Here is a 14,412-nt window from a genome sequence, read left to right on the forward strand (position 1 = left end):
TATGCTTGGGTTTTGGCGAGCCCCTGTCCGAATGTAAGGTAGTCGGAAAACTTATGGATGACCTCACTAAGACTGGATTATGGCCACCAAAAGCACCAAGAATCGTCAGTTACACCGTCCCCCCCTCTGTCTGCTTCAACTCAAAGTCCAGTTCACAAAGGATTTCGCCCTCATAATATCCAAGCACAAATATGGCCGAAAGTTGCTCTTGTTTTGTGTCCGATTGTGGTGATGAGCTGTCAGCATCTACACACTGTGCACTCATCTTCAGTGTTTAGTTGAACTGGATTCTGAAGCCCAACAATTAAAAGAGGCAGAATTTCCTTTTAAGTGTTGTGTGTTATAAATGCTTTATTTCTCATATCTTATGTCTGCATTTATTTGTGCATGTGCATATATGAACAAATGTTTTTGTATGCCTACTGTATAAAATATGGAAGTAGTCTCAGTGATGTCACCTTTTGGTTTCTGAAGAGCTACTATGAAGCCAAAAGATGGCCACATCGGTCGCCACATTAGAAGTGATGACTCATACTAGCTTGTGTAACTTTGTCCATCAGATTAGCAACACCTTAATTCTAGACTACGTAACTCTAAAGGCTGATTTATACTTCTGCGTCAAATCGATGGCGTAGTCTACGCCAGAGGTCCGCGTAGCTCCCGTACCTACACAGAGGCCTACCCACGTAGCTGACGTGCACCTCCCCCAAAATGTAACCACCCGTAGAATCGACTCGGATCCCCGCTCATTGGCAGTGTATTTCATCTCCTCCTCTCTATTCTTCATGTAATCATGTCTGCATGATAAACAGCAACATGTATCAGCTGTAGATTAACATAACACGCTCTGAATCACTGTGGAAAAGTAAACAGAGATCGTAGCGGGACCGGAAGCAGGCGAACGGCTATCAGAGAGACCACACTGCCCTCAAGTGTTTCAGCAGAGAATTGCTGCGCGACATGGACACATCGACGCACATGTATGGGATGCTCACGTCCGCATCAGCCCCTGCTGCATAGGGGCGACGCAGAAGTACAAATCAGCCTTAATCCCTTATATAGTCAAATATGTGAGTTCTAAAAACATTCATCCCCAGTTGCGTCCATGCATCCTTTATTTTCTTTTTTGCTTTCGTATCTTCTTGTTTGTCAGACTCGTTTTGTGTTAGTTGATTTTAAGAGAATAAGAAAAAAGCCTAATAAAGTATTAAACAAACAGTATTGGTAAGTGTTTATGGCTTTCCTTTCTTAAGCAATTGTTTCAAAAGAACTGCATGAATGAAAAACTTTTTATTCTTTTTATAAAAATTAATATTTACACAATATAAAAAGGAGTTTTACATACACGGTGTCAAAGTCAGTGACCAGAAACAGCCACAGCCCCAAGAGCTTTAAGACAGGGTCAGGAACAAACCGCTTTTAGACTGTGGAGTCCAGAGTCTGCTCGGGATCACGGCAGTTCATCAGGAGGAAGAGGCGTTTGGAAAGTTCTGGACCAACCCGTCGAGTTGTGGAGGTGACGCCTTCTCCTCTGCGGATCAGGAGGTCGGACAGCAGGGAAATCTTCTCTCGGTCGCTCTTACAGAGGTTGTACGCCTGCAGGAAGATGGAATCATTTGAATAAAAACAGAGAAAATAATCATTTTTATGTTGATTAAATTAATGGTGGTTATCTTGCTGGCCATCATCCTGCAGCCCTGACATATTGAAGCATTGTCTTTAAAAACTATCCTTCCTGAATATGTGTTTGTTGTTTTAAAGACAGTAAGTGTTTTCAGTGAGGTCACCTTCTGGAGCAGCCGTGGGGACGGATATGCTGCCAGGATGGCTGAGGCCATATCTGTACTGACTCTGTTCAGCTGCTGGATCTGTCTCTTCCACACCTGCAGCAGCCCCTTCCCCGCTTTATCCACTTTCTGTCCCCCCGCCCACTCGCTCTCCAGGTAGAAAGAGAAGCCCGTCTGTTCCCTCTCTCGCCTGAAACCACAGAGACGTTTAATGATCTGACAGGGAAAGACAGAGATGGAGAAGTCGAGACTACACTCGCTTACTTGAAAGGTGCTTCAGCGACGGCTTTGGTTGTCATCGTGATGTGATCAGAGAAGTCTTTCCAGGTTGACAAGAAGCAGACTGCGACGCCTGTATGGAGCTGGAGGTGCACCACAGCCTGGTAGACAGAATGATGAGTTACCTTTTTAAAGCACGCTAAAAATATCAGTTACATGAAAGTAATAATGAAATGAACCGGACTTTAAGGTAGAGAAATAAAGAGTGTGAATTTACCCTTAAAAACTCTGTTCAAGTTCTCTGTCCCATCCAACATACCTCCTCTACTTCCACTCGTGACACCTGAGGAAGAACCTCAGCCCCACCGTTCTTCCTCCTCTTCTTAGCTTTCCCTCCGCCTTGCTCCTCACCTGTCACCGCCTCTCGAAACCTCTTCTGACTCTGTGACTTGTTGGATCTGAGGACAAAAAAGTTCAATTCTCTTTGTTCACTCAGCTGCCTCCTCTCCATTTCCTCCTCCTCACACATTGTTTCAGCTCAGGCAGACTCTGCTGACACCGAGAGGCGATATGTTTCCACTCACTGCAGCGCAGCCAGATGTGTTAAAGGTGGCTTACAAGCTATCGGAGTGCCATCTCTTGTTTTTTTTAACAAGTCAGCGAGTGCAATACTTCACACTGTTGTACACATTCACTTCCTCCTTCTACTGTCAGGCTGCAGAGAGGGATTCAGCAGCTTATTTAAGGGTTCAGAGTTGTTCTGTCTTTCCTCTTCTCCCAGAGTGTACCTGTGCTTTGAGCTAGCACCACCTCCAGTTAGACTACATCCACTCAAAAGGATGGTCAACTATTACTGCATATAAAGAACTTCTACACCAGCTCTGATATGCATTTACAGACAAACCTAGTATCTGTAGGCGGGGGTCTGGACTTCAGTGTAAGGAAAAAATCTCTAGTTATACATAGTAACATGTACAGGACGAGTTCAGCTTCATTATAAGTGAGTCAGCCAAATCAACACAAACCAAGAGGTCGTCACATTTAACCTGTAACAGTGATGATAATGATAACTGCCACCTGAGGCTGTAACATAAAGCACTGTTGGACTTTAAAGCTTTGTTCTTCATTGTTGTCCTTCCCTACCTGAAATACTTCTCCAGGTCGATGACCACCAAGCTGAGGGTCTTCCCCGGATGACGCCTCTGCCGCTCCTGAACCCAGGAGGTCAGAGAGGGACCCGAGTCAGACCTGCCCAGCCTCTCCTCCTGCAGAGAACGGATGTTTTTACAATTATTATATTGCAATAACAGATATGTTATTGTTTATATATTTATATTCTTATCAGGAGCTAGAATTGGTAATACCCCAGAAAACAATTCAGTAACTCTCACAATACTGCATAAATTAAACACTCAAAATAAAAGTTTGTCAAGATTGTGCAAGCAGATGAGACACAAGTTTCTCCATATGTCTCAAACCTAAACCTGAATGATACTGAATCTAACCAAACAGCAGGATCATGTTTGCATCCTGAAGTGGCCTAGATGTCTTACTTTGGTGGGATTTTGAGGGACCAGTATCTTGTTGATTCACAAAAACAGTTATTTTTTTCCTCAAGTGAATGCCACACATTTCCAAAGCGATCACCTCAAGTGTCATTTTTAATATTGGATTAGTATCTGTCCTTATTTTCTCAGTTGGTGCATCTCTACTACTCGATCAGCTCAAAAACGTTGGTGCCCATTGGCAGTGTTGTGTATGAACACACGCTCACATTCCAGTAGAATCATTGGGGCATCGAGAGTTGCCTAGATTTAACAAGTGCTGTGTTTACGGTAGCCAAAGTCAGGTTTAAGGCACCCAGCAAGCATTCGGCCTGGCTTATGTATCTAGTAATCCAGATGTAGTGAGTGGTACCTGCGAAGCAGCTGTTTTGAACATTTGAAGGCGTTTTATGAACGAATCCGGACAGACCCCAACAGGCTGGTCTGGTTTCAGAGAGGTGTAGCTTTTTGAGAATGAGAAACGCTTCAATTAGTGTTTGTTCAGTGTTTGTTTTCCCTCAGCTCTTCTATTTTAGGGGATTGTCCATGTGAGCTGGGGCGTTAAAGTTGGATCCTTTAGCCAGATATTCAGCTGACAGGTCGTAGAGTTAGATGTGGGTTTCTAAGTTTTCATAGCTGCAGATTTTCTTGGCTTTTTCACTTAATACCTCTCTATAATTCTATAGTAGAATACAATAATTCATGTAGTTCAGTAAATGTCAGTGATTAAGTGCTGGAGACTGAAGAATAGGAGGCTCTACTGAAAAAGAATAAAGATGCAGCTAAGCACAGCACTGCCTGTTGGTCATTTAGATTCCAAATGATCTCTAAATTTGGGCCCAGGTTTAAAAAACATCAGATCTCTGTATCTTATGACCTCACTCTAAAGCAGCAGTGTCAGCCACTATGTTGATGTTGATGTTGAAGACACTAACCTGGATGTAGTTGTTGATGAGCGTGATGAGGTCATCGACGGTCATCTGCATCACAACATGAGCCTCAGGTTCACACACTGCTTCCTCCGTCTGAGATTCACAGAGAGCACAGCCATCACGTATTTTAGAGGAGCAATGAGGAACATTACACACACCACAAACACAACAACACACTGTTTCACAATGTCCTGAAGTTCATAGATAGAATAAACACAAAGAATTTACTGAGCAGAAAATGAGTGAAGGGGAAAGGAGCTGTGGTTAAAAAAGAAAACTTGACATGAGAGATTCTATGCTTGAACTGCTCTTCGTTTTAACCTTGGTCTCATGTGTGTGTGTGTGTGTGTGTGTGTGTGTGTGTCTGTGTGTGTGTGTGTGTGTGTGTGTGTGTGTGTGTGTGTGTTCACCTGAGCACAGGGCGTCCTCCTCATCCAGCTGACACTGCGTGGGATAGGCTGTTTCTCAATGGCACAGCTACAACCTAGAGCCTGCACTGAAGCCAGCAGAGTCCCGCCTCCTTCCAGCTGCAGGAGAGCTGCAAAAAAAACACCCCACATACTAAGAATAAAAGTACATCCCAATACAACTAAAGAGCTCTTTTAAATCTTCAAATGTCTGGTTTCAAAGTGTTTTCTGCTCTACCTGGATCCACAGCCACCACCATGTGTTTGATACACTCCTCCGGCCTCAGAGCTTTGGCAGCCTCAGCCAGAGCTTTCCTCTCTGCTTTCTGCCTCTCTTGTTCCTGCCTAAGCACCCCCTTGTCTTTCTGCTGGTCCTCCCTGGCCCGCTTCCTCCTCAGGGCCTCCTCCCTCGAGGACTGGATCTCCTCTGCCGTCCGCTTGGCAGGTTTCCTCTTGGCAGGGGAGGTTTCTGTGATGGAGAGAGACTTGGGAGGAAGACTTGCTGCTTCCTCTGAGACCCTGTTGCTCACTGTTCTCGGCTGACGGGAGCTGGACAGATTGGATGTTAAACACAGCTCAGCATCTGTCCCATTAGTGACAGCAGAAGAGGAGGCGGTAATCACATTGTCCTGTTTGTGTTTGAGTCTCAGAGCCAGAGGAACATAAGGTGCGTCGTCATCAGAATCGCTGCTGATCATCATAACATGAGCTGTACTTTTACCCTTCACTGAGGTAAACACGCAGGCCACCTCTTCTTCATCGCAGCCATCCAGGTCAGCATGGTCCGCTTTCTTTGTGGAGCTCTGGGGGACTTGGCTGAGGAAGTCAAACACGGGCAGCTCCTCGTCCAGGTCGCTGGTGCAGTCGCTGTAGCTGCCCATCGTTTGTCACATCCAGGGTGAGATGACTGTCAGAGAGAAACAAGACACAATTTATACAAGATCACAAGGAAAAATTAAACCAAAGAACTAAAAAATCATTTTTAATTGGTACAAGACAAGGTTACTGTGGCTAACGAAAACTGTACTGTCATTTTACTGTCATAGAAAATGATGCTTTATGCTTTAGTCGAACATTTTTTGCATGAAATGTGGCCAAGGGGTAGGTACTGTAGAAAGAATTACAAATAAACAAGGCACAAATAGGAACAACATAAAGAACGGAAAGACAAACAAGTAATATAAATATTAATAATAATAAAAAAAACAACAGCAACAACAATTAATGTTAAATAAAATAAAGCAGGAATAACCTATAAACAATAAGCAATGAAGGAGAACAATAATACAAATTAATAATAATAATAATGATAATAAAACAGATAAGGCTGGATCACAGTTATAACTGTTAAATTATGTGCGTTAAAATAAAATAATAATAATAACAATAATAATATTCATATGCATACATATACAAATAGTAACAATAATTAAAACATCTATTTAGAAATGTGTGTCTTGTGAATGTAAACGTGTGTGTGGGGGTATGGAGCTTCGTGCATTTCTTGTGATGGTTTCCAAAAATAAGAAATCTAAAGTAAAACGATTTATAAGATCAAAAGGAAGAAATACTTATTGTTATTGTTATTTAATATCCTTCATTTATTCTATTCTCGTTAATGTCTGATTGTTATTGGTATAAAAATGTGAGTTTTGAAGAGAGAGGGGGAGAGTTATATTGCATGCCCATATAGCCATAGGTCGGGGCTCAATTCTAGCCTGTGGCCTTTTACCCGCATGTCATTCCCTCACTCTCTCTCCTGGTTTCTGATTTGCTGTAGTGTTTTCTGAATTGCTGTTGTGATTTGCACTTCAGGGCCACCATAGCTCCCTCTCCTTATGTATATAAAGGCTCATTCTAAGTCAACAAATACAAAATCATTTTTACATAAGTTGAATATACACTCTTTGAAACATACTTATGAATATTATATTACATTTCCGTCTGTTCTGCTAAACACTGATAACTCTACAGACTGTACCTTTAACAGACACCAAACATGGTTAACAAATGGGTCAGTTTTAGACTCCTGTGTATTTATCGAGTTAAATATGATGTATGAGTTTAGATATTTTAAACACAAACCGGCACAGGTTCTTTAGTGAATTCGGCTTGAAAAAAATACATTTCAAAAGTCCAAAAACCTAAAGATACTCATTTTAATAAAACTTTTCTCCTGCTATCAGATCAGAAACAAACATTGAACAGTTAGCGTAGCAACAGATCAGAGCACAGATCTCATTTAGAGAACTGGATTTAAAACAGCTTCACCTCCTTTCAACCAAAGCTTTCTTACAAACTTAAGTTTTTAGTGCTGTAAATATAAAGTGTGAAGTTAAATGGAAAGATCGACATACCAGATGTAAGTGTTTGTCTGTGTGAGAGCTCATTTGAATTCCCCGGGTTGAAACGAAATGTTGCATTCAAGTCTATGGGACATATCCAGTGTGTAGCTTTCTACTGACATTTTGTTGGTATTCAACCACTTTATAATAAAGTATTTAACACATTATGTCAAGTGAGTTTGTTTGAAGTTAAAAGAGTTTCAATACATTATATGTTTCTTTTTTTAACATTTAAAGAATTTGCTTTTGTCCTAAAATATATTATTTTATTAGTGTTGGTGGAAGTCATGAGTAAAGAGCTGTTATACGGGGAAAAAGCAAATGTCATGCCTTTAAAAAAATACTGTTATATACTGTCATATTTATTTGATTATTTTACATTATTAGTATCTGGATTTTTTTTTCAACTTTATTATAGATGTACAGAACAAACAATGGGTACATTCAGAAGGAGCATCATACATAAACAATCATTAAGGTAACAGAAACTATAGAGCTTCAGTTGGTAATTTAAAGTAAATGAGAAAATTATACATACATAAAATAAATAATAAAATAAGTTGAGTAAGGAAAGGGAATACATTTACAATTCAGTGAGGAATTATTTTAGGGAATCGTATATTTTAAGTGCTCTTGGTCCTTTCATTATTTTCAATGATTTAGGTATATTTGAAATTAATTATAAAATCAACAAATTTGGGGGGAGATTTCATAGTCCTGTTTTTTTGAATAAAGAATTTTGAGAGGCACAGGATTATGTTACAGCAGACTTCATCACTTTTATTTTTTTAATATCAAACCTAAAGTTATGTAATTTATTGAAAAGGAAATTGGAATGGATTGAATTTTTGCTTTTAACCATTCATGGAGGTTTTCACAGTTTTGGCATGAGAAGAAAACATGGTTTGTCTACTCCACTTCATTTTCGCAAAGGAGGCATACATTGTCTTCAAGTTTAAAGCGTGCACAGAGTAATTCTTAAGAAGAATAAATATTGTTCCGAACTTTAAAGTGTGTATCTTTTGCTTTGAGTGGTAAAGGGAATGTGAGATACATTGTTCTTAATTTTTCTGTTGATTTTTTGTCAAATTTGTGTAAAATATAATTCCTGTTCTGTCTACCTGGGAATAATATTTCATTAAGATTATTTCTTATCAATTTATTATTACATTTTTTATCTAGGATTATCAGTATCTGGATCATAGACTGTATAAAATAGATCTGGATACGATTAAGTACCAACTTTCTTTGTGTGTACCAACTTTCTTTGGGAACCTGAATGCAGCAATGGATGTGGATATGACGCAAATACACTTCCTGCGTAAGTGACATCATCATCCAAGATGGCGGCGCTGGCGTCCTTGATGCTCAAGTCCAGAGCAGGTACTAGAATCTAAAAGAGTGTTTTACATATGCATTATCCATTATCTGTGTTCATGATGAAATGATTATTTATATTCATTCCTGAATGATGTTATTGTTCGGTCGTTTGTTGAAGACGTGGATAATATATCTGCTAACTAGTCGTGTTAGCTTTCTAATGTGTATATAAGCACTTCATGTCAAAGGCACGTTGTTTCAGTGTAAACATGACAACTTATGTGTTTTTAGCAGTTTTTGGTCAAACCATCATGATTTTTGCAAACGTCCTCAGAAGTTAAGATTAAATTGGTACACTAATTCTAATTATAAGTATATAAATATAAGCAAATAAACTCCATTTATTGATAAAAAATTTATTTAAGCTGAACTGTGCTTTAATCTGACTTCACGTGATGTTTACTTCTCTGCTGGTTTCAGGACTTTTGGCCCCAGGTCAGTCTGCTCTCCTGGGCTCGGTGAGGTTTGCCTCCAAGAAGTCTGGGGGCTGCAGTAAGAACATCGGAGGGAAGAGCCCTGGCAAGAGATATGGATTCAAGAAACAGGATGGTAACAACAAAAGATTTAAAACCACCTTCCACCAGTGTTAATCCACGCAGAGTAGTCTTATGACTGGTACACATTACAGGATTCTTCAAACCTTGGCACATTTAGAGACTACATACTTGCTGATGACAAAAGACAGATCGCAACAAGATCTCTCTCTTCTGATCATATAGTGTGTGGTGTGCACTACTGAGCACACCACACACTGACCGGTTCTTCAGCAGAGTATCAGGTTCTTCATGCTCAATATTCCAAATCTCGCGTAGTAAACAAACATGGCAGACGAACAGGAGAAGCAATGGTGATTGTTTTTAAAACGTCTCTTCATTTGTTCACCAGGTAACTTCGTCCATGCCGGGAACATCCTCGCAACACAGAGACAGATGCGGTATCACCCAGGAGCCTTTGTGAGTATAAAACTCTCCAAAAGAGTCCATCTGATGTAGTAGATATGTTCATGTCCTGATCCTGAGTGTCCCCTTCTCTGTCCTCAGGTGGGAATGGGGACCAACAACACGCTGTACGCTCTGGAGGACGGCCATGTCAGGTTCACTAAAGAGATCTACATCCCCCCGCCCCGCAGCCCCGAGGCCACCAAGGTGATCACCAAGCTGCCCCAAGGAGCCGTGCTCTACAAGACCTTCATCAATGTCCTGCCTATCAAACAGGAGGGCAAATTCAAACTGGTGGACATGGTGTGAAGCTCTGGACTCATGTAGAGGTGTTTCTCCTCGATCCATAAGTGTACATGGAGTGAGTGGGACGGATTTACCTCAATGGACACTTCTGGATGATTTCTAGAGATCTGAGTGAAGAGCTGAGAGGAGTCAGGGGAAGTTTTTCAGCTTCCAGAGTTCAGCTCTTCAGTGACACACTGTTCTGAACATCATTGGCCAACGTTCAACTCTGTTGTGCATCACTTTGCAGTTTATTCACTCATAAAAGCTCTGACCCCTTTTGTCCTAAATATGTAATATGTAAGTGCACAAAGGCCTGGTTCAAAATAATAACCCAGAAATGATGGATTAACTGTCTTCATGATGAGCAACAAGTTCAGAAGTGTGTCAGATCTCACGTCCGTAAAGAGCTGAGGTGCTGTTGTGTGATACAGAGTTGTGATGTATGTACTGAATTAAAGTTTTATATATTAATGCAAACATTTGATGTCTTTAGTTTTGTGTTCAGGATGTTTTCATGTGTTTTTTTATTAAAGGGGCCGAAGTGTTTTCTTTCACTTCTCACTTGAAGCAGAAACAGCCCGCTGAAAATGCTTGAACAGGGAGATATTTTAACTGGAGGAGGGGTCAAAATTTTAGCTGACATGTTTGAAGATATATCAAAATGTTGGTATTTAAGTTTTTATTGAAAAAACACTTAGAAATAAAAAGACTGAAGATGATGTGTAAAAAACAAAATACTGGAATCCTCTAATAACATCTCCTTTCATTTTTTTTTTTACATACAGTATTCCTGACACTCACTACAGCTGAGTAGTGGGACTATAAAAGTAAAGCCATGTCAACGTGACACACATGGTCACAGTCGAGGTAAACTTTATAATTCACAATGAGTGATTTGTTTTACAGCCACTAGTGCACAACAAGTAAACAAACACTCAGTCCCACACACACTAGGGGCACAGAAACACAATTAACATTGAAATATGAGACAAGGACTCACATGATACTATTTAAGAGACTGATGGTGCCAAGGACAGATGAGCTCTGTATTGTATTAGTTCTACACTTGAGCAGAATATATCCAGTCACATCTTTATTTATATAGCACCAACATCCAGTCCCCTCTTACAGACAGGACTCAGTCTGATCTCATCTTAATCCACCATGAGCAGAGCACTTTGCAGCATTTAGCAAGTTACAGTGGCAAGGACAAACTTCCTTTAACAGGCAGAAACCTCCAGCAGGACCAGACTCATGTTGGGTTTGGAGAGAGGGATAGAGGAGAATACGAGAGAGAGAGAGATGATAGTGATGAGGCAGATAGTAATAGTAGTAGTAGAAGTAGTAGTAGTAGTAGTTGTAGCTGTTGCCGCTGAAGTCCAGCACATCTGTAGCAGCAGGACGTCTACGGCAAGTAACCTACGAGACAATGAAGCTCAGGGACTCCAGAAAGGTCTATGGTTAGTAGCTTTAATGGGAATATCTGAGAACAGATGGTACTCTGCATGTAGGGGGGGAGTACAATCAGCTGGAACAGCCTGAGCTCTCTTTGTAGCTCTGACTCTGTACAAAGGGCTCTGCAGATTTTCTATACCTGTCACTAAGGATATTTTTCGTCTTCAACTGCAATTTTTTTATTCTCACAGTACTAATTATATTATACGATACACAAACTGAAAGGCGCTTCTAAATAAAATGTATTATTATTTATTAAAAACTACTATATTAAGGTCTTACACAGAGGTTTTAAAGGCTCTTGAAAAATTCCTCCAAGGTTTGAAAAGTGCAGTACATGAACCTCACCACAAGATGGTGTTATAATGCTTCTGCATTCACATCCTCATGGACACAGATCAGAGCAGCCATACAGCTGAAATTGTTTATTGAATTAAAACTGAAAATGTGTCATATTAACAGCCATGACCGCCTCATTCGCAGGGGCGCTTCACTACTTTTGCCACCTCACTGAAATCTAATCGGCCACCTCAGATGTCTTCCACATGAAGTGTGATTTTCTGCCCTATCACAGACTCAACTTCAGTTCAGACAAACTTATTGGGCTTTGATGAGCTGGCTGTAAACAGCTTTTGAGGCATGTCAGTGTAACTTTCTTCTGTCTTTCACTTTTGAGTGTGACTTTCGAGGATGTCTTGAGTTTTTTATGTTTAAGTTATATTTTGGGGCTTTTAGACCATTATTTTGATAGGAGAGGACGGTGGATAGAGCAGGAAACTGAGTGATAGTGAGGGAGTGACATGTGGGAAAGGGGCCATAGGCTGGAATCAAACCAAGTCTTGTGTTATCTTCTTAAAAAACTATAAAGAGGAAAGTCTAAACTGCATTATACTTAAATATTGACAGATCTAATAAATGTTATTTGTGGAGACAGATACTGTTTGACCCTTTTAGGGGTGCATAAAGAAATACAGATGAAGGTGTATGAAAGGTGAGGGGTTAGAGAGCAGTGTTGTGTGACAGTGGTAGGGATGGCCCCATGCTGAAACATGGCACCCATGGCATTTACAGATCTGCTGAACGTCATGTGGATCAGCAGAACATCCTACAGTCTACAGAACAAAAAGAAATCGGCCTCCACCTCAAGTTCCACGCCGCCAAACTTCCTTTCATTAGCCACAACCCCTACGGAGGAAACTGCGAGTCATAAATACTGGATACTGAATTTAATCCTTTTCAAAAGTAATTAAAGGGGCATACGCAAAACCAGATTTTTTTTTAATTCAGCTGGTATTTTTTAAACATGTTGATCTTATATTCTAGATATCAGTTTGATTAAATTGTAGTAAATCAATAATGTTTTAAATTAAACAAACTACTGTACCCAACCCATGTAGGAAAATAGTAAGTTACTACTGGTGACAAAACAGATATATTTTTAAGTGGTGAGAAAAGGACCCAGATTATTCACATATGTAAAAGCAGTGCTTTTAATTAGGATACAATCCACCATTATTATAATACGGTTAATTACTGTATTCCAATGATGCATGCAGTTTTATTATCCAGTGTTGATTCTCCCCAACCTTGTCTTACCTGTGAAGATAATAATGATTCTTGATAATGATAGTACTAGTCATTTTCCTCAATATTTTGTGGTGCAAAACACATCTGTCGGTCAGTCTGCCTCTCTGTACCAGTTTACTTTCACTTCTTCTTCCCCTTGAGCTGCAACTCTCTTTTCTTTTCCAACAAACCTGGTCACCTGTCTTCAAAGTCCATCAGCCTATCTAAGAGGGTATCTTATTTGGTTTTAGCTAACAGCTTGGATGAATTCAGAAGTAAAAAGTTTGGTCAAAAGAAAAACAAGAAGATCTCTTATTCCAGTTTTGCTTTTAGACAGTTGCAATACCAAAACGTACCACCAGATGTCGTACGATCATTGCTTTATTTCTGTCTTTGCTCCTTAGTTTGATTTTCCTCTCATATGCACCAAAGCAAAGCATCACATTTCCCATTGATTTTGTCATTTATTTATAAAGTGAATTTGAAACTAGTTCCTGAATTTGTCTCTCACTGTCTCTTTAAGGCACTCCCCATTCTACCTTAATCACATCTTTGGGTGAACTATTCCTCTGTAAACACTGCATACAGTACCAGCTTATCAGCGAGATGTTTTGTCAGCATTTAGCAGGTCTTAGGAGATAAATAGGAACATTTGTATTCTGGAGAATGCAGCTGTGGTATGCAGAGGGAGTGAGGGTGAAGCCTGGTACACTGCACGGGAGTTTGAACGCTGTCATGAAGCAGAATCAGCAGAGTGATTGATGTGAGGAGTTTACTGACACAGCGGAGGATAAATCTCTGCAGCCTGATTGTTTATGTGCAGAGGATGAGCCGAGGACTATTTCTGTTGAAGTATGTAAAAAATGGAGATCTCTCATACTGTACATGTTCCTCCTCTTTAAAAAAAAAGAACAAACAGGCCATGAGGTTACTGAATAACCTGACTATTGACAGTGCAGGTCAGTATCAGTTCAGAAACTCTTCAATGGATGCAGAAAGTACATTTTTAACAGTGCAATCTAGTTCTCCAGATGCCAGGAGGACTAGAATGAGTTTGTGTTTTCAGTGGTTAGTGTTTGATTTGGGTTAAAGAGTAACCACACTGTCGCACTTTACCTCTTAAACACAAAGTGACAGTCATTAGAGATTAGTTACTCTTTAGGTAATACCTGTTTATACCAACGAAAGCTCTCTAATAAACACTTTCTGTGTTGTGTATCAAAAATCAGTGCTAAAGATGAAAAAAACATGTAAATATGCTCTTTTTGGCGATAGTGTGACCTGTCACCGGTTTGAGAAGGGTTTATCCTCTGAGGAGCATGAACATCTGTCGAAACTGACAAAACTGTTGTTACAGACGTTTTGATCAATAGAGATTAAAGTTCAGATTAAAGGTTATTTTGTCATTCATACCTGGTTTAACCACACATTAAGAGAGTGTAAAAGCAATCCTCAGAGAAGTCAGACATTTTTTATATGGGCTCAGGGTGTTAGGTGATAATCAGGCTATGGTTTTGTTTTATCAGGCTATACTGGAGAGTATCATCAGGT

The 14,412-nt window shown here is 40.0% G+C and overlaps 2 protein-coding genes across 2 annotated transcripts; one reads left to right on the forward strand and one right to left on the reverse strand.

Moving 5' to 3' along the window:
* Nucleotides 1-1,271: 1,271 nt before the first annotated feature.
* eme1 (essential meiotic structure-specific endonuclease 1) lies at nucleotides 1,272-7,300 on the reverse strand. Its single transcript, XM_034678682.1, has 9 exons — nucleotides 7,247-7,300; nucleotides 5,128-5,796; nucleotides 4,893-5,020; nucleotides 4,486-4,575; nucleotides 3,150-3,271; nucleotides 2,326-2,464; nucleotides 2,052-2,167; nucleotides 1,788-1,977; nucleotides 1,272-1,596 (listed from the first exon to the last, which is right to left on the reverse strand). The coding sequence occupies exons 2-9, from the start codon at nucleotides 5,768-5,770 to the stop codon at nucleotides 1,420-1,422; spliced, it is 1,605 nt and encodes a 534-aa protein (XP_034534573.1). The 5' UTR covers nucleotides 5,771-5,796; nucleotides 7,247-7,300; the 3' UTR covers nucleotides 1,272-1,419.
* Nucleotides 7,301-8,494: 1,194 nt separating this feature from the next.
* On the forward strand, nucleotides 8,495-10,317 carry mrpl27 (mitochondrial ribosomal protein L27). Its single transcript, XM_034678680.1, has 4 exons — nucleotides 8,495-8,617; nucleotides 9,035-9,163; nucleotides 9,500-9,567; nucleotides 9,655-10,317. Exons 1-4 carry the CDS (start codon nucleotides 8,578-8,580, stop codon nucleotides 9,859-9,861), a joined length of 444 nt encoding a protein of 147 aa, XP_034534571.1. The 5' UTR covers nucleotides 8,495-8,577; the 3' UTR covers nucleotides 9,862-10,317.
* Nucleotides 10,318-14,412: the final 4,095 nt, after the last annotated feature.

Source organism: Notolabrus celidotus, unplaced genomic scaffold (genome assembly GCF_009762535.1).
Source record: "Notolabrus celidotus isolate fNotCel1 unplaced genomic scaffold, fNotCel1.pri scaffold_200_arrow_ctg1, whole genome shotgun sequence".
Lineage (NCBI taxonomy): Eukaryota > Metazoa > Chordata > Actinopteri > Labriformes > Labridae > Notolabrus > Notolabrus celidotus.